The sequence below is a fragment of the Epargyreus clarus genome, unplaced genomic scaffold (genome assembly GCF_041222505.1).
Source record: "Epargyreus clarus isolate Ecla_fem2 unplaced genomic scaffold, WU_Ecla_fem_2.2 ptg000007l, whole genome shotgun sequence".
Classification (NCBI taxonomy): Eukaryota; Metazoa; Arthropoda; class Insecta; order Lepidoptera; family Hesperiidae; genus Epargyreus; species Epargyreus clarus.
This window is the reverse complement of record NW_027332215.1, coordinates 11,075,367-11,098,104: the sequence shown is the minus strand read 5'-3', so window position 1 is coordinate 11,098,104 and position 22,738 is coordinate 11,075,367. Positions and strand designations below refer to the sequence as shown.

Sequence of the window (22,738 nt, the reverse complement as noted above, 5' to 3'; positions counted from 1 at the left end):
GGGGGCGGGGATTATGTCAACCGGTAGCCTCGCTTTTTGGGAATTTAGTCGCTATGGAGCGTTTTTCGGGAGCGAACCGCGTGTTATGCGTGGGCGAACTTTACAAAAACAGTAATTCTGCGACTATAGCGCAAAGAAATATCTGCAAGTTTCGAGGTTTACATATTTTAAAGGAGGCTCCAAGCATTCCTCTTATTCGGAATTGGTTAAAAAAATTGAGGAGATCGGCTTAACACTGGATGAAACAATCTGAGCGACCAAGAGTATCGAGAATGGAAGAGAACGTGGAACGGATTAATCAGTCTGTGCATGATAATTCCGACCAATCCATTTGGAAGCGTGCAAGTTTGAACATGCATACACATGTACGTTGGACTGCGTTACAATAGAGATTTACAGCTACAGACCTGAAAAATTCAATTGGTGCTAGATGGGGATGTACCCAGGATGCCATTCAAAGGCCAATTCGTTAACCAAGCAATTAAGCGATTTAAAACATTTACCAACATCTTATTCTCGGATGAAGCTCATTTCAATTTTTATGGTCACGTAAACAAGCAGACTTGCCGATACTGGGCAACTAACCCGAAACGTAAGTATCAGAGACCCCTTCATTCACGAAAAGTCACCGTATAGGCTGCAATGTTATCGCTTGAAAATCGGCCATTACTTCTTTGAAGATGCTCTTACAGTAAATTCAGAGCGTTATGTGAGGATGTTAGAGGAATTTTTGATGCCTGAACTGCAGAATTTTCCTGGCTATAACCAAAGAACATGGTTCCAGCAAGATGGAGCAACGTCACACACGTCTGTCACTGCATCTCTGTCACGAGTAAGTGAAGTGAAATTTTTCCAGCTAAATTAATCTCCAGGAAAGGCGACAAGAATTGCTCCCACGCAGTCCTGACCTAACGCCTATTGACTTTTTTTGGGGTTTCCTAAAATCTAAGGTCTACGTCAACGATCCAACTTCCTCGGCGCAGTTAGAACAAAATATTCGCCGCGAAATGGGGGCCATTACGGAACGTACCTACCTGCAAAGCCGGCATCACAAATTTGAGCGTCAGACATTACTGTATATTATTTTTATGAAGATTCAATGATCTCATTATATCGATATGCATTTTACTGCGGTTCATAACTATTCTGTCATAGATAATTGCCAGTAGAATGATTGCAACATTTAAAATTGCAAGCACCCAATTTTTTTACTCTGAATTGAATTTTTATTTTAATGACTTAAATTTTATTATAATTTTATTTTGAGGCTATTCATTATGATTGATTGTTCAATGTTCTACTAATGTAATATTAAATTCTTTGTCATTAATTTTTTTTTCTAGCTTTTAGTGCGATGCTAATCGAAAAAGTGTGTTTTTTTAGTTTTTCTTAATTATTATTTATTTATGCTAACCCTAACTTATTATTATAAAAATAACACATCATGAAAATAACACAAAATAATTAATTTAAATAATACTAATAATAAGATGATTTGAATAGATTTCTAACAATATAGTCGTATCAACTAAGATATGGAGGCATGCAGAGGTAGGTATGTGTCGAACCTGCACGGTGCAAGGCTACCCGTTACACGCTACGTTCCAAGATTACTAATTGGACCCTTTGATGTAGTAGGATAGGTCAGGAGTTAATCAGAGTGTATCTAAGCGTTAATAATGCCTCTTCGGAGGGTGTTTTGACGTCACAATCGAGGTGGTTCGTATGTTGATTGGTATACCTATCTACGTCTGGTGTTCGATATTCGGCAACATTCGAAGTAAATTTGATTTTTTATATTAATCACATACATTTTTTTTTACTTCACACCGCTTAATATCGTCAATAGTAAGTGCGAGGTACTAGCTAAGAAGAAAAATGAAATATCGGTGCAAAAAAAGGAAAAGAGTTTTATTTTTAACCGATTTATTTTATTTTTAACAGCAGAATGTCTTGTTGTTAAATAAAAATTCGCTTCAATTCCAAAACAGTTGCTAGTGGAAGAGAGATGTATCGTACTCATAGGTATGTAGTTCGCGGTCTCTCGTTGGTGTTTGTATTCAAATCTACGGCGTGCACGTTTGACCTTAAAATGATGTGCCTATTAGAAATTAATTATCACATTAGACGGCGAAGATGAATCACGCGACATGCCTGAGAGTTCTATAATAGAAAAGTTCTTGTGTAGTTTGTTTTGTTTACGAGGGCGAAACATTCAAAAGGAACCCCATGCCGTGGGAGCGACACGGGTTTATGTGGGATTCTTACCGCAGTAAAAGCCCCCGGCGCTGCGTTGAGGACTCCGGGATCTCCAAGCAACTGGAGCCCACTATGCGCGTTGCCCCATCGGGCTCCGCCCAGGTGAGCATATGCTCGCCACATCCTTTGGTGTGTACAACGGCTACACATGCCGCCATCCTTCCCGGGGTCGCTGGCCGAGCGGTTCGAGCTCCCACGCATGCCGCCCGCAACCCCGGAAGCCTCCGTTTAGTCGCCTCTTACGACAGGCAGGGGATTCTGGTCTATTCTGGTCCCGGAACTACAGGGACATTGTGTAGTTTACCATTGATCCACACTTGGTTCGAATAGTGGATCGCCTGTACGCTTTTCATTCTGATAGACCTATGCCCAGCAGTGGGGGATTAATTATATAATTATACGAGCTAGATGAGGAGTCGAAAATACGAATCAATATCGGTGTGGTGGTTGAATTTTTTAAAAAAATTAACTCAAATGATGGATTTTTTCACAAGTTACAGTGTTTTCAGGTTTCACACATGACGGACAGGAAAATTTTTTGACCTATTTTGGTGTTTTTTTCCAATTCTATTGCAGTAAATCAATTTTTAAAAAGTATGGAATTAATCTCCATTAAATTATCTCGACAATAGTATGCAAAATATCTTGATTCCGTGAACTATCAAGGCTATAATAATAAAAATAGCCGCCAAAATGAAGCGAAAAATTTTTTTCGATCGTAAAGCACTCTCTGATGCTTCGCATCATGAGTCGTGCAATATTTCATCTTTTGAGTTGCTCGATTGTAATTTAAATAAATTTAAATTGATATAAGAACTTTCTATCTTCCAATGTCTGTGAGTAATAAATTTATTAAAATCTGTTGAAAATAATGAAACATATCATAACTACGTATCATATCATACATAATTTATTGTGGTGTGGTGTGTGTGTGGTGGTACAATAAATATCACTTGCTTAAACGGTGAAGGAAAACATCGAGAGGGAACCTGAACAACTGAGAGATTTATAATAAAAAAATCTTAAAGGTATATGTAGTCTACCAATACGCACTTGGCCAGCTTCAATCATTCTGAGAGGAAACCTTAGCCCAGCAGTGGGACAATAATGGGTTGATGATGATGAATAAGTGACACAGAAATAAAACAATAAGTTTATATTAAATCTGCTTAGTTATAAGTATTATAGAGAAATATAATAGTTTTGGCAACAAATAAAAATAATAATTAAATATAATATCAAATTAAAAAAGTCCGCAAAGATCTTTCCACTTAAAATAATTAACGCGTAACCTTAGATGATTAAAATACATAGATTGATCACTCCTAACAAGAAAGTGTAACCAGCTTTGAGAATTGAAAATGTTGCATAAATAAAGTCTCCGTTCTAAAATGTTTGAAATACTTATTACGTAAATTACGTAGTATTAGTTATTTATACGTAAATTTTCTCTAAAAATGTTTTTTATTTGTCAAGAATACAAACAATAAATGATGTCATCCCTTTGTGGGTTCATGTAATTTCAAGGCCGCGAAGTATCTTTCTATTATTAAGTATCAAAGCGTAACGCTTAACAAGCAGTGATGTAATTATCGTTACCATTAAATGTAAATCTCATCGGCATACAAAAGCTCTAAATATGGGCTAGATCTATTGGTTTCATGTCTTTGGCAGTTGGACAGACTAACTCCTGGAAGATCAACTTAACTATTGGCCGAAGTTGGTTATTGAAGTCCTTGAAATGAACGCAATTATGCTCACAGCTCACTTAATATTACCTACTATTGGTCTTACGCCTTTGGCAGTTGAAAAGACTAACTCGAGGAAGATCAACTGAACTATTGGCAGAAGTTGGTTATTGAAGTCCTTGAAATAAACGCAATGATGCTCACAGCTCACTTAATATTACCTAACTTTACATATATCTTCTTGTCTTTGCAATTTATACACCGTAAAACAAACTTGTATTTAAAGTTAATTTATAATGGAAGATTTTATAATGTGATTAATGTTTGAATTAATTATAATCACATAAGTATGATCATCATCACCATCAACCCACTACTGAGCAAAATTTTCCTCTCAGAAAACGAAAGATTAGGTGATAGTACACCGCGCTGGCTATGTGCGAATTACTAGACTTCACATACCTTTGAATACGTTTTTTTTTTCAAATATATCTCAGGTACGCAGGTTTGCTCACAATGTTTTTCTTCACCATTTAAGCAAATGACAATTAATTTCTAAAACGCACGTAACATGGAAAAAATCAGAGATCACGCATATCTGATTTTTCTTTCACTTTGGGATTTAAACCTCCGACCCCTCAATCAAGACGCGGAGTTTCTTATCCACTATGCTGTTTTAATATATTACGAGTATATGCATTAGATTAATGTTGCTTTTCTATTTCAGATGGCGAGGGAGTGTCTACAAGCTGGTGTGGCGCGAGTTACTTGCATATCTTACACTGTATTACACCATCAATTTGTTGTATCGATTTGCTCTCACAGAACAACAACAGAGGTAAGTTAAGCCGTAAGTAATATGGACTGCGTCTAGGAAATTTATGAAACAAGTTCGCTCGACTGTATAGTTGGTACCTACTTTAGAGATGCAATTTAGAACTTCCCCTTAGAGCACCTTGCGATTCTATTGTTTCGAACTACTGATTGTTGTTAGTTCTAAATGTCTATCACTTAACAAATAATCTTTACAATTATCAAACATCGTAAGCTTTTGTTTACTACCCGATGCCCAATTGACTTTGATTTTTATTCCAAATACCTATCATATTAGATTATCCGTCCCGGTTACGGTATCACTCTTATTAGACATGTGAAAATATTCCGCAATCCTGTGTTGTTGCCTGTTCCTAACCAACAGACTTTTTATTTTTACTTTTTACAACTTTTCATTAGAATTCCGTACCCAAAGGGTGAAAACAGAAATTGGCGGTAGTGGATGGAACACAGTATGTATAAAGGTGGCTGCTATAAAAAAGGGCTTGAAAATATACGGGGATCCCCATACAACAGACCGATATTTTTTGGAGTATTTCACTTTATCCATTGAGCTGTAGACAGTTCAACTGAAATGAAAAACATTCACTGAAATGAAATTTCAGTGAAACATTCACTGAAATGAAATGAAATTTCATTTCATTTCAAACCGATATTTTTCGGAGTATTTTGCTTTAACTATTGGGCAGCTGTAGACAGTTCAAAAATTCACTATGATAACAGCTACTAAAAATAAAAAGTAAATGGACATTTAGTGGTACGGACCCCCATGTGGTGTGGACCCCCAACAACCCCTCCGCGAAGCCCCTGGGCGTCGCGTCCAATACGATACACTTCAATATAATGCCGATACTCAATGTACAGTCAGCGTCATATAGTACGTAGCAGTCAAGTTTACTAAATACATGGAAACATTCAATATGACCATTAAGAATGGCTCAACCAAAGCGATCAAATTGTTCAGACCATCCTCCGTGTACAAATATACCGGAGCACGCACAACACCGAATACTTGATAACATCCAAGTCGGCATTAGAATCGTGACAACCACAACGTCACTGGTTGCCTAACAGCCAAAGTGTTCAAAAGTATGAAGCAACCAAAGTAATCAAAAATATGTAGCACCCAAGTAGCTAAAAATATAGCAACACATAATAAAAATGGACTTTATATGACATGCAATAAAGTTCATTATGAATCATTTTTCCGATAAGTAAATTGATTAATTCAATGTCAAGTGCAAGTCATATATGGACCGTTTATTTTAAAATTGGTGTGAGTCCATTTTCCCATTCACCATATGTCAAATGAAGTGGTGCTTCAATGCTTGCTTTGATATATTTAATACAAAAGCCATCACATCGGATCCAGATAGGAAAAACAAAACTCATCGGGTGTTAAAAAAATATTTTTTTAGGTTTAATTATATTTATTTCTTAATTAGAATCGTGTGTAGCCACCGTCTGCTAGAATTACATCAGAAAGACGTCTTCGCATGGATTGTACCGCATAGTAGCAAAAATTTGTGTCCTCTCATGGTCTCCCAAATTTCTTCAACATGAGTCCTTAAATTTGCGGTGGTTCGCACTCAAGTAATGTCCCACACTTGAACCATTTTGACCCATAAGTTTTCTATCGGGTTTAGGTCGGGTCAAATATATAATTCGATGTTTTGTGGTTTCATTAATACGATATGTAGCCATATTTATGCACGAAGCACTAATATTGCATCAAAATATATTATTTGTAACTTGCCTTAGTATTAAACTTGATATTGATTTGAATTATAGATATTGACATACAATGATAGATAATAGAACGACATGCCAATAACATTAGGTTGCCTAAAGAGGTTTTCATATTTGAGAAACTGTTTATTTCTATAACAAGTAAAGTAGTTTATTTTTCTAATGTTCCATATTTTTGAACGCTTAGAATGCTTGGATACCATTGGCGAGATGACTGTAACTATGTTTATGGTGTTTTGACTGAACCGATGTATATGGCATTTTAAACGTCTCGGCCCTTTGAGCGACTATATTGTTGTCAACAATAAGGAACCTTTGCTTGTACCGATATTATCGACTTTTTGGTTGCGTCTATTTATTTGAATATCCTGAGTGTCTCTAACTATTTGACGCTGACTGTACATCAAAACTCAAGCAAGTAAAAGGTATAGGAAAACAAAACATAGTCTAGTGAGATACTAGTTTGTCAAGTTAATATCACTTACTTACGTAGAGGACTATTTAATTATGTAGTACACCTGGGTGAGTGTCTCAAGGTCTATGACACCCAGGAAACTGTTGCACAATAAAGACAAAAAATGTTGTACCACGTAGATCCTGTTTAAACCACTGCGATTATTATTTTAAAAGTAAAAATGGGTAATCTGGACCATTTCAAAATTCAACACTGTTACTGCACAGAAATGTAATAATTTTATTTACTGCCATGATAAAAATAATCAATTTGCAATAATAAAAGGTATTCAGTTTTCATTTATGGAAAGAGTTATATTCAAACAAAACATCGAATGCAAAAGACACGATATTCCTATACTAAAAATATTTTCGGCCACTAAAATATAAAGATCTTGACCAATTAAGAGCAGAAGTAGGTATATGCTGGACCTTCCTACACACCAAATCCAAAACAAAAAAATCTTACATATGTTCAATTTTTTTTCAAAACCCTTCACTAATTAACTTCTTTCTTTGAAGAATACAAAGTTTTCTCTAAAGTATTTTGCACAATTCATTACCTCTAAAATTACAGGCGTTTCGAGTATTTGGCTATTTTGAAATAGCAAGCAGACACTTCAGTTCCACTTGTGTATACATTATAACTCGTTATTTTTTATCTTCTAATATAACTCATACAACTTATAATTATGTCCATCTATAAATAAACGCATACCTGTGAATGCTATGCCTAATGATGCCATTTCCGCGATATAATTTGCTGGTTCTAATAAACTTTTAATGTTTTTTTTATTCATTGTTCTTGAGTTGATTTACAAGTATGTAGTCGGACTTATTGCGTCTATCATCCAAGCATATATATAGCTATAGGAAATTAAGATGTCTGGGACTAACATTTAATTACAATATTTTTATTTTATTGAAAAACAAACCAGTTATATAGTAATTGGTAAATCTCAATGTTTGATAAAATTTCTCTGACACTCAGTGTTTATGCGAAAGCTTTAGCTTTTAACTTACATATTTTTGAACGATTTTGTTTTTAAATCTTTTTTTTAGGTATTCACATTCAATTAAAATTTCACCCGGCAAAAGAATTAACGTGTCAGAAGTATTATAACGCTGTCATTGAGATAATACGCCAAAGGAAACATTGTAAAAAAAAGCTCGTTTTAATATAGGTACATAGTGTTACAAGCTCTCATATAATGGCATTGTATTGTGAGATAGACAATTCGAATGCGGCGATGATTACGGGCGTCTCAGTTACCTATAAATGCTTGTATACTTTTCTGATAGAGTCGCGTATAATTTTGACACTTTCGATTGTACAAGTGGCCTTTGAACATACTCGTACAATAGCCATATTCCAACCTCATTAGACATACAATATAACACCTGCTGTTAGGTATTTCGTATTTCATTTAGCTATTATACTTGCGGACAAACTTAATAATAATCATAAATGAGTACCCACTTTATTTTATTGTCGTCATAATGACGGGATTTTTCCAAAACAGCTTTACATAAAATAGATGCATAAACCTAATTATCATTAAGATTTCGTTGAAATTATTGTTTCGGAAGGACAGAATGGTCGAACTGTGTGAACCGTCTCGCAAAAACCAGTTTGAACAATACATATTGACGTGTATCTTATAAGAACGCAAGAACCTAAATACGTGGCGTGCTAAGATTCTTAGAATATTATACAACTCAGCCATTATCATCAACCCATTATTGCCCCACTGCTGGGCACGGGTCTCCTCTCATAATGCGAAGGATTGGGCCATAGTCCATCGCGCTGGTCAAGTACGTATCGGTAGACTTCACATACCTTTTGAGATTTTTTTTTGTAAATCTCTCCAGGTATGCAGGTTTCCTCACGATGTTTTCTCGTTTAGCAAGTTATAATTAATTTTAATGCTGTGCGCATTTGAATAACTTTGAAAAATCAGAGGTGCGTGCCTGGGATTTAAACCTCGGACCCATCGATCGAGAGGCCGAGTTTCTTAACCACTAGGCTATCACTGCTTTGTAATATAATTAGTAATATAAGTAATATACAACTCAGTAAAATTATTTAATTAAAAGTCATTTTACTCTTAACCTATTGACCTCATTGTAAATTGCGATGTAATCTTGTTTATAGGTAAGCATATTATGATGATATACAGACGACCTCCAGATATGGTCTTGAAATATCCGTTTCTTACAAAAATAAAAACCACTTATGCTCTTGTTTCGTTGTGCCTGTCCAAATTATTAGTAGGAAGAGAAATAATATTCACTGTTGCAAGCTGCAACATTACATGAGGGTTTGCTAAAATCGGTAGGGTTATTATGAATTGCATTCATTCTTATAAATCCTATCTAGAATTTTAGGTAGGGGCAGGCTGATAGGCAGCTGCCCGGGACGCAACATTTAGGGGAGCATATTAATTACCGACCCTATGCAATATGTATCTATTTTGAGTTGGGTAAAAAGATTAACAATATTTCCAATCTGGATTGATGAGGATTTAGTTTTCCTAGAATAAGTTTTGGGATCCCTAAAGTTAAAATCTTGTCATAAGTGCAAAATCCATACTCTGCCAGGGACCCTCATGATGACCCTAACTCATATTGAATTATTGTTGTATTTAAAAGAGTTTCCTTTTATCTTACCTACAAATAATATAATTCGAAAATTACTTAACTACTATACTTAACTATAAAATGTCATAAAAAACCTTTGAAACAATTTAATTAACCATTGGCTTACTTCGAACTTCAATATCTTGTATTGCTGCAAAATCTTTGGACAGTGTAACTAATTACTGAAATCTGAATATTACCTCAATTTCAAATTCTATAGAGCATCGTTCCAGTCATAACAATGCGTTTCGGGCAACCTTTTCAGTAAACGATACCATATACCTACACGGACAATGTGAATCGTATACACAGCGAACTCGGTGCCCATTGCTCCGATTTACAATACATACCTACCGACGCCAGTGTGCAAACACGTAGGCAACATAGACACGTTGCAGGTGGGAATAGGGATGGCGATCTGAGTTCGATTAATCGAAGAATCGATCTTTTTGATCAAAAAAATTCAGTATCCAGATCTCCAGTAATGGATGAATTCAGTGAATCGATATTTCATCTTAAAAATTGAAATTCGATTTTTTTGAAGTTGATTGAATATTAACAAATGTGTTATAAACTTTTTTTTACTGATGGATACGTATTTCAAGGATTGTTTTGTCCTGACCGACTTTTTATTCGCTAGGCTTGGATGAATGGACTCTTTAGGCCACGATTTTTTTGTGAATCGATTTATCACACTTCGATTCGAATCAAGATTCGATCTTTTTGGTGAGAGTCGCCAACCCTAGTAGGGAATATTGGACAAAGGTGCGCTTATGCCTTAACGCGACAAACTCTAAGCTGGACGGTGTGTTCGTTATTTTTTGTAGTCCTGTGGGATAGTTTCCTACAACAACGATGGCGGATTATTTTGTTTAGAAATTGTTTTTACAATGTTAAACGTAGAGAACGTTTGATAAATTGTAGCACTATGTAACTATTTCACAAGCTTTTATTTAGTTTCACCTGTCCCGGTGTTTGTAATGAGATCTTGCAAGCAAAATTTCATCCACTTCCCAGTGTCCCATTGAGCTAAAATTTGGCATATATCTTTAATACGCCTGATTGTCGCGCGTAACAAAGATATCATATAAATTTAGTCTTCTTGTCAATCCAATATGGCCGCCGTAACGAAATGGCGGCGTACATATTTTAAGACAACCCACCCAATATGGGTGTCAGATGAAAGGGCTTAACTTGTAGAATAAAAAATATTATAAAAAACTCAAATCCAATTTTACTTTTATTTATAAAAAATGTGTCTGATATAAAAACGTAAATATTTAATACATCGGGTTTAAATTATTTTATTAACCAAGTAATAAAAGCTTTTTTTTCTTTTGATTTTATTATTTACTATGAAGTAGTAGGTTTTTTTTATAATATAAGAATATCAGACGAGCATGCAGTCCACCTGATGGTAAGTGGCTACTGCCGCCCATGGACATCTGTAATCAGGATTAGATATTCCTACCTGAGGTCGGCCACATATACGCCACTACCCCTGAGGACTAAGCTGGAACGCCTCGGAAAAGTCTGTCTCCCTTACCACACCCTTCAATCCGGAACACAGCAGCGCTTAACACTGCTGTTATTAGGTAGAAAAAGGTGTGGCGGTGGCGCCGCCGGGTCGAACCACAAAGCGTTCTACCACCTTCAAAGTAGGTATGTTCAATTAATTTTAACTGCATTTGTTTCATTACAAAAGCAACAAATGAATGTTGATTTTTTTGAACATCACAATAAAATGGTACATTTGACAATGAATATCGACGTTCAACTTCGAGATAAGTTTGACGAATCTTTCCTTAATATTTACCCAATTCAATAAATTTTCAATTGCTTTTATTTTCGAACAAACTTAAGTAAACACTTGCGAGTTACGAAAATACTCAACAAGTTCTCAAACGTATGTAAAGTAAGTTATGCCCAATAAGGGCATATAAGCTAACAGACCAGTATCTGTATCCCAGCAGTGGGAAAATAATAGGACTAGCCTAATCAATTGGGTATCAACAACAGATCATTCTCTCAAAACATTTCTTCAAAGCTTCTTAATTCTTAGTATGTCATTTATCAGCGATACAATGACACATACGACACGTTTTATAATGTTCATAATTCTTGGTATGCAATTTATCGGCGATACAATTACACACACGAATATTAATTGTAACCAGACATAACATAAATCACGGTGTGGAGCGATGGGACCTAATCGATCGAGCCACGCCCGTCTGTCTCGCTATCCAGTACCCACGCCACGGACGCTACAAAACACAAATCTATCTACTATCTAATAGAGTCACTTTTTAGGATTCCGTACACAGATGGCAAAAACGAAACCCCATCACTAAGCCTCCGCTGTCTGGCCGTCTGTAATAGGGGTCTAATTGAGCCGTAATAGATAGACACTTAAAAAAATACAGAGTATGGAGGTATGTACTCGTATGTATAACGGTGGCCGCTATACTAACTATAGGTACTTATAATAAAAAAGTTGAAAGTAAATGTGTGTCGCCGTACAACAAACCGCTATTTTTCCACGTTGTTCGCTTTATCTATTGAACCATAATAGATAGATAGTTAAATTTTTCACATTGCATTTACTTTAATGCCTGCTTTAATAAAAAATACTAAAAATAAAAATAATGAAAGTTTTGGTAGTACGGAACCTGCCATATAAAAGTTCGACTTGCACTTGGCCGTTTTTTTTTATCACATACATCATCGATCCATTACTGTCCCGCAGCATTGCAGCGGTTTCATTTCAAAATAAAAAGGGTGCCTGTACTGTACGATCCGAGTATATGAGACTTCACGAATCTCGTATTTAAATTTGGTGGAGGATTTCGTAGTTCGACCCTGGATGCACCACCCTCACGATTTCTGTCTTATTCCAAGTGTTAAGTGGTCTCGTGTGAAGACATATTTATATGAGGTGTTCCTTAGTCTTCAGGGGTAGGAACGCATCTTTGAACTGTCTATCTATTACAATTACGAAAGCGAAATAGATACAGCGAAAACGCCGAAAAATAGCAGTTTCTTGTATGGCGACCCCGGTTTATTTTGAAGCTTTTTAATTTTTAATATTTGTTGTTATAGCGGCTACCGTTATACATACTCTGTAAAATTTCAAGTGTTTAACTATTACCATAATAGGTAGGTGACAGATGGTCAGACTGCGGAGACTTAGATTAGGATTCTTTTTTTACCCGACTGCCAAGGAAGGGTTATGTTTTTCGCGCGTATCTTGTATGTTTGTCTTTCTTTATTTGATCCGATGTAACAAACGGCTGGATGAATTTCGACAGTTAAGGTGTCAGTATATACGTCTCAACGACCCGACTGTCCTTAGATAGGTGTTAGAAAAAAATAAATAAAATGGCGGATTTTTGCCGCGAAATAGTAACAAGTTTAAAAAAAAAAGCTAACCGAACCTATTGAGTAGAGTATCAGATGAAAGGAAATTAGACGGAGAATTTAAAAACATATTTGTATATATATATAAAACAGCAAGGTGACTGACTGACTGACTAACTACATGACTTTTTCATTTTTTAGAAATCAAAGTAGAGCCAAAACCACTCAACTTAGAGTTCTGAAACTTTGCACAAAGGTTCGCTTTATAGCGTAAATAAGTAATAAGAAAGGCCTATCAAAATAAAGGAACTTAAAAGATATTACACATACATTATATAATATATACAAATATATATATAACACATCGAGATGACTGTCTGACTAAATGAGTAGTGTTGCTGTGATTAACATCAACGCAAAGGAAAACCGCTGATCTTTAGAGTGCTCGAAATTTTACTCATAGATTCTTTATATAGCGTAAATGAGCACTACTAGGATAAAATACGATAATTTTGTTTGAACATCTTTTGATTTTGAAGCAGATACCTCCTATGAAACTATGTATTTGGCTTTCTGGATAAAAATAATAAAACGCCTATTTCACCGTTTTTGGAAATTCTACTTTAACTTTAATAATGCAGTCGGGTTTTTTGATTTTTTAATTAATTACTTGTTTACCCTTTGGGTACGAAACTCTCAAAAGTAAATAAGTATAATAATTATTTTGTATTTGTCATCACATTTCAGACTTGAATTTATATTAGACGATTTTGTTACTCAACCTTTATCAACAATCTTATAGTCGAACTCTTAATTCGACGGCAGTGGTTATGTCACCCTTATTTTTTTTATAAACACCTCCTATTGCACGGTTTCAAAAATGTGATAAGGCGGGAGATGTGAAAACCACGTAACTTCAGGTGGGCTGTAAAGTAGGGTGTGGGTGTCCCGTCCGTGTTATGAAACATTTTTTTTCTTGAGCTAGACTATGAGCAGAGGTGTCAAAAGTTGCGTAATTTTATACAGATTACGGATAAAGTAAAAAAAATACAATTGCATGTCATCTTGAGGGCTCTACCGAGCCTTGAAGCTTTATACATTTTCCATTTTAACAGACACCTAGAATAATAAAAAAAAAACATGTTTAAGCCGTACTTTTGTAATAAAATTAATAGAAATAGACAATAAAACGATAAAAACAATATAGAGCTTATAATCAATAACAAATACTTGAAATTGATATTTATTTTTGTGTCCAAAATTTGGCATTTTTACTCGATATTGTTACATCGCCATAGTTACATTTTATGAGGCTCCTGTTATACCTATACCTCTTACTACATAACACTACTACTGTTACATCTTTCTATAGATTGCGTGTGACAAGGAAAGTAAACAATATCAAAACTCTTATGCCATGAAATGAGCTAACGATTCATATTAAAAATATGTTGAAGACTCTGCCATTTTTTGACTTGGCGGTCTGGCGCATACAATTATTTCGATGTAATCTCTAGCAGAGAAGTTGATTCTTTGCGATTTTAATATCCTGCGCTTAGTGCCACTTTAATCCAGTTTTATCCAGTTTTTATTATTCTTCGCAATACCAACTCCCCAATGTAGCCTCTATCATCATACAACGTACTGACAAAAATGTTTTCACAAAATTATTCCTTTCGCCCATTGAATCTACGAGAGAACTCAGATTTTTGGGTGAAATCGATAGTATAATATACAATATAATGTGATTTCATTTTGGGTCCTAGAAAATATACAAGTAATTCACAGAAAAAGAATTTCTTTCGATAACATAATCCACAACAGAACTCAGCTTTTTCAGTAAAAATCGAAAGTTAAAAGAAGTGTTTCTCTTGATAAGATATCAAATTGGGGCGTATATTTTAACGAAGAATATAATAAAAAAGTTGATGTAAAATCTCAGTATGTTATGAGTAAAAACGTAAAATTTATAAAACTTCAGAATTAGGTAGAGCCCTCAAGGTGACACGCAAATGTTGTTTGAGGCCGATCATCAAGTTCTTTGTATGGTCCTGATATAGCATAAACAAATGTATATAGCAAATATGGTAGAAGAATGCTTTTGCCACGAAGCAACCACTTGCGAGTCAAAACAAGAAACTTGTCAAAATATGAGGATTTGCAGATTGAATTCTAATAAATGCGAAGTCGATGGTAAAGGGTTATTCTAAGCAAATCAAAACGTAGTGTTTGTGTTGCCCCTATATAGAAAATAAAGTACATAAATGTTTAAAATTAAGTTAAGGAACCATAATAATGCACAGCGAAATATCACCAAAAAATGACAATTTCTCAAAACTTTAAAGCTCGGTCTAAAAGAGCCTTAAAGATATAGTTCTATTTTTTTATTATTATTTTTCCAGAAATCTATGCATAATTACGCAACTTTTGAGGGGTCTGCTGATAAGAAAATAAAAAAAAAAGAATACGGGACACCCTACTGTATAGTCCTTAACTAACATTACACCGTAAATGAACGACAGTTTGTCGATCTCATCAATTCGGATACCTGAAACCGTTAGCTGAAACCCGTTATTGATTTACATGCGCGAATCATTGAAGCTGTAAAGTGGTACTATGTAGGTAGTTAGTACTTACAACTAAAATACCTGTCTGCGTTACGTGTTGCGTCGCTCGCATATTTATCGACTTCCCAAAGGAAGAGAGGTTATCTAATCGTCGCGTATATTTTTTTAGCTGTCCACTGTTAGGCTCGTGTCACTTGTTACAGCGTAAGGTTCAAAGGTTTGATTTTCCAACCCTTTTAAGAATTATTAGGACATTATATTTACTAATAATGTTTCCCTTTGAAATAAACCAAGTGATAATTAATTTTTAATTATCCATTTATCTATACTAATATTATAAAGAGGAAAACTTTGTTTGTTTGTTTGATTGTAATGAATAGGCTCAAAAACTACTAGACCGATTTTAAAAATTCTTTCACTATTCGAAAGCTATATTATCCACGAGTAACATAGGCTATATTTTATATATATCATATCATATTTGATAAATGGATTTTGAGGCGGTACAAAGTTTGTCGGGTCAGCTAGTAATGTATATTTTTGGAATGACTACTTTTTTAGAAAATTTTCAGTGAGAACTTCATTAGCCATGTTGGTCATTTCGGGATGGGAAAAAAAACACTCAATTCGCGTAATTATCACGCTCAGATACATATTATGTAAAGATATTTGTGAGATATATATAAGAGAAATATTGTTGATGAAAATTCGTGAAGCGGTTTGGAAGATACTCCTAATGTGATAATATATTATAAGCACACAGTATATAGGCGCGATAATCATTACCTTTTCAGTCTCCTTTGTGGTTGACATGACGGGTTGGTACAACAGAAGCATAATAGTGCTAAAAAACTTTACGGTAAATCACACGTCAGCGCTACGCATACATACGGGAATATATTATGTTTAAGAAACAAATACAGTTATTGATACAATGTTACTCACTCGGTGTTCCGTAATCCTTTGTAAGAAAATGGCCAGATTATACATATGTTAATTAGCGTAACAGTAACCCAGAGAATTTGGTCATTGTTTACATAATACATCATTAATAAATAGGCAAAGGAAAACATTTCAGGACTTTTTGTCTTTTATTTGACAACATGTTTTTTTTTTAATTTTTTATTTACTTTAATACTTTTTGAAAGTCACACTAACACCGCTTCGGAAGGTGTTTCGCTATGGAGAAGAAGCGGCGCAAGAAACTCCATACGTGTGCATCATTATACATACTCTGAGAAAACTTCAAGTGTCTATCTATTACGATTTCGGAAATAGAGCCCTGTGAAAGACGTATAGACAGCGATGTTTTCGTAATAGGTTCCGGTTTTACCCTTTGGATACGGAACTTTAAAAACGATGCACCAAACTTAAAGAAATGACAAGGGTAAACATTCGCGAATACACTTCGTGCTAAATAGATATGTCGTCATCAAGTAAATTGTATGATTTAGGTAACACCAAACACTTAAATATTAAAGTAAATTATACAAAATAGAAGTAGACGATAATTTACTACATTTACATTTAAATAATATTACGTAATAGGTATTTAGTTTTCAGTTGTCCTTGTGAAAGTTTTTTACCTGTTCAGTGAAGTTGCAATCAAGGCAGACTTTGTCGAGAATGCGGTTACAGAAGAATGTAATTAAATTCAGTTAAAATAAAAAATAAATCAATTTTCAACACGTATACATTTTTTACACAACACTTTATACGTACAAATCATAGATCAATCACCGAACGGGGAAGAAAAAACTAATTTTACGTGGTAAAGAGTCGAGCGAACTGTTTTCGTAATGAATGCCCCATTACTGGGCATAGGTGGTCCCTCATGATGTGAATCATACCATATTCCGGAGGGCAATCTTCAATCACTATCACATTCACTTTGCCAAATAATGTTTTTTTCTTGGAACTCCATAAAATGTTGCCGATGGATATCGGTAATTTACCTCAGATTGATAGAGTCCTACCTATGGTCGGCCGTAGATGCGTTGCTACCCCTGAGGATTAAGTTTTAACGACTCTATTACTGTCTTTTCCTTACCTTTCAATGTATAATACATGAGCGCTTACTTCTGTTGTCATAAGGAATAGGTAGGTACGTTTGAAGTAAAAGGAGTCGAACCATGAAGGGTTCTGCCTTTAAAATGTGATCTTGTGACGGTGATTTTTGCAGGATATTCGAAAAGGTACGCCAGTACTTCGGCGCGCAGAGCGAGTCGATTCCGATGTCGTTCGTGCTGGGCTTCTACGTAAGCCTGGTGGTGAAGCGCTGGTGGGAGCAGTACAAGCTGCTGCCCTGGCCCGACACGCTCGCGCTCTTCATCTCCGCCGGCATCCCTGGAGCGGTTAGTAAAGTAAAGACAAGACAAGTATTCACTCCATCTTTGCATCATCATGCGCATTATGACGTAGTAGCTTTAATATATATATCTGTAATGCGTTTCTATATTCCTCTGTATTTTTCGGAATTTTGCCTGCGAATTAAGTAGATATATATCGAAAAAACTAGTATTTAGGTTTTCCTTATAACTAATGCGGCTTATTTATATGTATGCCTACATTTAACTTATTGATTAATTTCAATCATTTTTTAAATGTCAGTCTATGCATAGGTGGTAAAACTGTTGGTTGAAGCCATGAAAACCATTTTTATGAGATTGTGGTTAAACGTGTTCAAAAGCAAATGTGATGTTCGACAATCATGGTTTTGACGAGATGGTGTTTATGTATTAAATTTGTGGTAAACATTTTGCTTTAATAGTAAAATATGCAAATTGTGTTACTGTTTTTAGTTGACACCTATGATTTATTACTGCTAAGCGAGTTATTTATTAAACAAGTTGCTATGTTTGCGAATTTCACGTAAATATTATCTAGGTATTTAAATGTATTATTCCGCCGTATGCAAAAATATTGAATTTGACCAAAACTTGCTTATTTTGTAAGTTTTCACTCATATTTGCTGCCAGATTTCTAAAATATTTGATGTTGAAACATTCGCTGCAAAGTCAAATTGCATTGCCACGTTATTTCCTGCTTGGGTAAAAAGAGTTACGGGTTTTTCCCTCTGTAACCTTTTATTCATTTACTGATTTGCATTAAATAAATCAAATTTTGAAATGGCTTACGTACCTATATTTAGAATTCGATTTATAAAATTGAAGGTTGAATCTTAATTAGGATTACGTCTGGTGTTCAATATACCTATCCGACTACCAAAAATTATAGCCTATGTTAGTTCCATAATTTAAACGAATCCAACGACATCTCATATGTTAAAATCCGTCAAGCCGTTTAGTATAGAGGGCATATCAAGTAACGAGACACACCTACTGTGTAACAACATAGATACACGCTCGAAAAATATTACATTCCGCAGTCGAGCAAAAAATCGAGAAATAAAATAAAATATCCATTATCTACTTATAAAAAAATATTACTCGAAGAATACTTTATTAACTAATGAGTATGTAATTTACATTAAACTGTATCTAATTCTATAACTATATTTCAAACATTTGCTTTGCTTCGTAGCTACATTTCCGTCATTACCTCATACCTCTACCTTCATAACCGATCATACAAGGTACAAGGTGTAGGTATAGCCGTCATCCAATTTCACAAACGAATTCCCAGGGATGCCAATGCATCTGTAATCTAATAATCTAAATCAGGTAGGACTCCAATCCCATTTCAAATTGGCACATATGACTATGTGGCACATACCTTAATTACGGATGGATCCAATTTCTTTTAAATAAAAATGTTTTGGTCGCTTTACAAACATTGCGTAATAAGTTTATTTTTAAAATTACGCAACCCACTTAAAATTACGATCGCAATTCTTTCTTATCAAACCAAAGTTATATGCTTTAATTGGTTCTATAAATTTCACGTGTTGCTTTGAAATTACGTCAACGAAACCCAAGCGGAAAATCAAGAATAATCACGGAATAATATGCAAGTGTTATGAGTAATGCCATACTGAATCAGTGACATTTTGTTTCCAGATTACTTATAAATAAATAAATGAATTGTCCAATTCAAAATAAGCATTTTATTATTATCAAGATATAAATAAAACTTAAAAATCCGTCTTAAATATTTATGCCAGTCTTTGTTTTAAGGTCATCTTGGGAATGGAAGGCAATTTGACTTGCAATGTTCTTCCGCGTAAAGAGAAATAACTTAATATTGGTGGCGAGTAAAATATAAGAATAGTCACGTAGAGGCGCGAACTCATTGTGCAATAATCTTTCTGACTGAACTTCACGAAATTAAAAAAAACGTAATTTAAAATAGAAGTACGCACAAGTCAAGTTGATGAAGTCCTAACTAAACTTCAGACGCTTTATTTATACCTTAAAAAGTAGTAAGACAGTCAAACCACACCTTTTTAATCCAAACTAAACATCAGCACTACATATATCATTATAATGTAAATATACAGTTCTACCATCTTCGCGAATTACTGCTTCAGTTTATCTCAAAACTAGACGTTAGTCGTCGAGTTCTGGCGTAGGTTCTGGTTTGCTTTTGATCGCTTTCTAAATATAAAATCGGAGGAGCCAATTTAGGGGGCGTTCAAGTATTACGTAACCCAATTTGGGGGGGAGGGGGGTCTTGTAAAACGTTACGATGCGTTACATGGGGGAGGGGAACTTTCTTACAACACGTTAAGTAACATTGTTATTTTTAAATAAAAAAATAGGGAATTAAAACTCCCAAATTCGCAACCCTTTTCATTTACATTTTACGGGTAATCCCTTGATTGAGCGTGTTCTAAGCCGAACCAAGTCCTGATTATTCTGAGTTAGATTAAGCATAGTACAGTATAGCAGTATGAATGCTTTGACTATACTTAGACTAACTTAAAATACCTAGGACCTAGTTCGGCTGAACACGCTCATCGTATAGTCTGGTCGTCACTTTCAATTTGTTCTCGCAAGTTGGCAAACCTTTTCGTTTATATTTCACGGGGAATCCCTAGATTGTATTGTACGTTATTTAATGTTGTTTTCGTTGCCAGTATTCGTTAGTGTTTATGCAGAAGCACATTGCTGTAGTCGATGTTATTAAAGTGAGATCTGTAATGTCCTCGAAAGAAGGAGATTTGTATCATGAGCTGTGTTCTTGGCCTATAAAGCCTCTCATGCTGACTTGCTGGCTACTGTGTCAAAAAAATAAAGAAAAGTTTATAGAACATATAAATGATGTTATATGAGAGTTGAAGGTAAAGGCCACGAAGAAGAAAGCAACAATGCTTAGTTATTTTACACAGGTAAGTTTACTGCTAAAATGTCATAATGACGTAAGCATTTTAATATGTAATCCAAACCTTGATTTTTACTTGATTACAAAATAGGCAGGTGCTGAGGATTAAAAATCTCTTGTTTTATAAGTATTATAAAGTAAATATATTAGTACAAGTATACCTAGGATAAACACTATGACATAACTTTGTGACTTGAATGTTACGTAACGTTTAGAGAGGGGGTGAAGGGGGGGGTACAGAAAAACGTTACGGTGCGTTACAAGAGGGGGAGGGGGAGTCAAAAATCTTCGAAAATTGCGTTACGTAATACTTGAACGCTCCCTTACCTGAGATCATTATTAAGTAACGTTTCAATAATTTTGTATTCATTCATCACATCGTGTGCTTGGTTTTCGGCCACTGTCGATTTAAACAAAGTAACAAAAAGTCGTGTTTTCCTTGTAAGTAAAATATATTAAACATTAATATGTAGGTACGTGGTAACAAAATTAGAGATAATATTTGACGAAAAATAACATATTTCATGAAATCATTTCTTAAAAATTTATTGTTGTCTTAAATACATTGTTTGGAATAACACATAATCCGTAATACCTGTTTTCTAGATATTTACATTTGTGACACTATTCTAGGTTAGTTAGTTGCTTGGTAAGTACTTACGTAGTTACATATTACGTAGGTACATGTAAACGTAGTGCTGAATCAAGTACCTAAATCGCGCTGTCGAAATATTGATGACTGCGATAGGTAGGTGCTTCGTGCAAAAAGGAAATAAAATACCCCATTAAAAAAATGTATGGCTGCAAGTTCTAGTTCATATCCGACTATTTAACTCCTCTCATTCCAACCCTCTCTCAAACGGGGTGAATCCCAATTCATCCCAGTGTACACTGTACATCGGTACAATTCGGTATATTTCGGTTACAAGGATTCTCAGAGAATAATTGTTTTTATCGTCGACAAAATCATGAATATTTGCAACTGGTTTCATATTTTTGTGTGAGAATGTTGGTCAAACCGTGGACAGATTTCTCGTAACACTATTGTGCATTATATGATAATATATACATAGAGAAGCGTAATGTCCATCAATTTGCTATTGCTACGCGAGTGCTATCCTGTATCATGCGATTAATACGCGAATTGTTCCCGGAGGTGATTATTTTAGGTGGCGCTTCCAGTTAACATCTCGTAGTTGAAAAACGTACAAGCGTCCCACTTACAAGGTAAAGTATGTTAATGAAGGAATTAATTATAACATTTTGCTGTTTCCATTGCGCAATCGTATTTTATTATGTTGGCAGCGGCGATAAAAATTCAACATTTTAGTTCATACTTGTTATTGTGACGCGTCCGGTGCTCTATTGTTCTTTAACGAGCTAAATGTAAATGTAATGATAATACTTCCAGTAAATATTGTATGTATGACTGACTTAACTTTCACAAGACTCATTGACGACACCTACAAAACGACACGGCTGTGTGTCTAATAATAAATAGATACTATTGTAAAATGTTACTGGTTTAATGAATTTCTCTGCTTTCTGAATCGATCTCGGATATAGTAATTTTTCATTTAGATCAGGTTGTTACGGGCAACGGGCAACCTATTTCAATCGCGGGCTATATTTAAAGATGGCAATAAGGTCGCGGCCCATAAAAACTAAAAGGCGTAGCGTGGTTTTGAACTCTCTCAAAACAGATCAACAAAAAAGGGCTTTCGCCCACCCCTGTAACACGTGCCGCTTGGAGCGTACCTTGGTAATTTTCCACATGTCTTCCAGTCTTTTACATTTGAAATTTTGACACCGCAACCGACCAGCGAGACCGCGGTTCCCCATTATGCGTTTTAAATTAAAGCGATCATTTCATTACGATTTATTAAATAATCATATATAAAAAAT

The 22,738-nt window shown here is 35.0% G+C and overlaps 1 protein-coding gene across 4 annotated transcripts in view; it reads left to right on the top strand.

Moving 5' to 3' along the window:
- Positions 1-22,738, top strand: part of Best2 (bestrophin family protein) — a 76,255-nt gene that overhangs the window by 16,704 nt on the left and 36,813 nt on the right. For 2 of the 4 annotated variants that reach the window (XM_073074594.1, XM_073074592.1), the window contains exons 2-3: positions 4,675-4,785; positions 17,733-17,913. In XM_073074594.1, the coding sequence (XP_072930695.1) occupies positions 17,785-17,913 (129 nt within the window). In that variant the 5' untranslated portion in view covers positions 4,675-4,785; positions 17,733-17,784. Of the gene's footprint in view, positions 1-4,674; positions 4,786-17,732; positions 17,914-21,983; positions 22,061-22,738 lie in introns of those variants that run through there. The other 2 variants (XM_073074593.1, XM_073074595.1) reach the window with 2 other exon arrangements.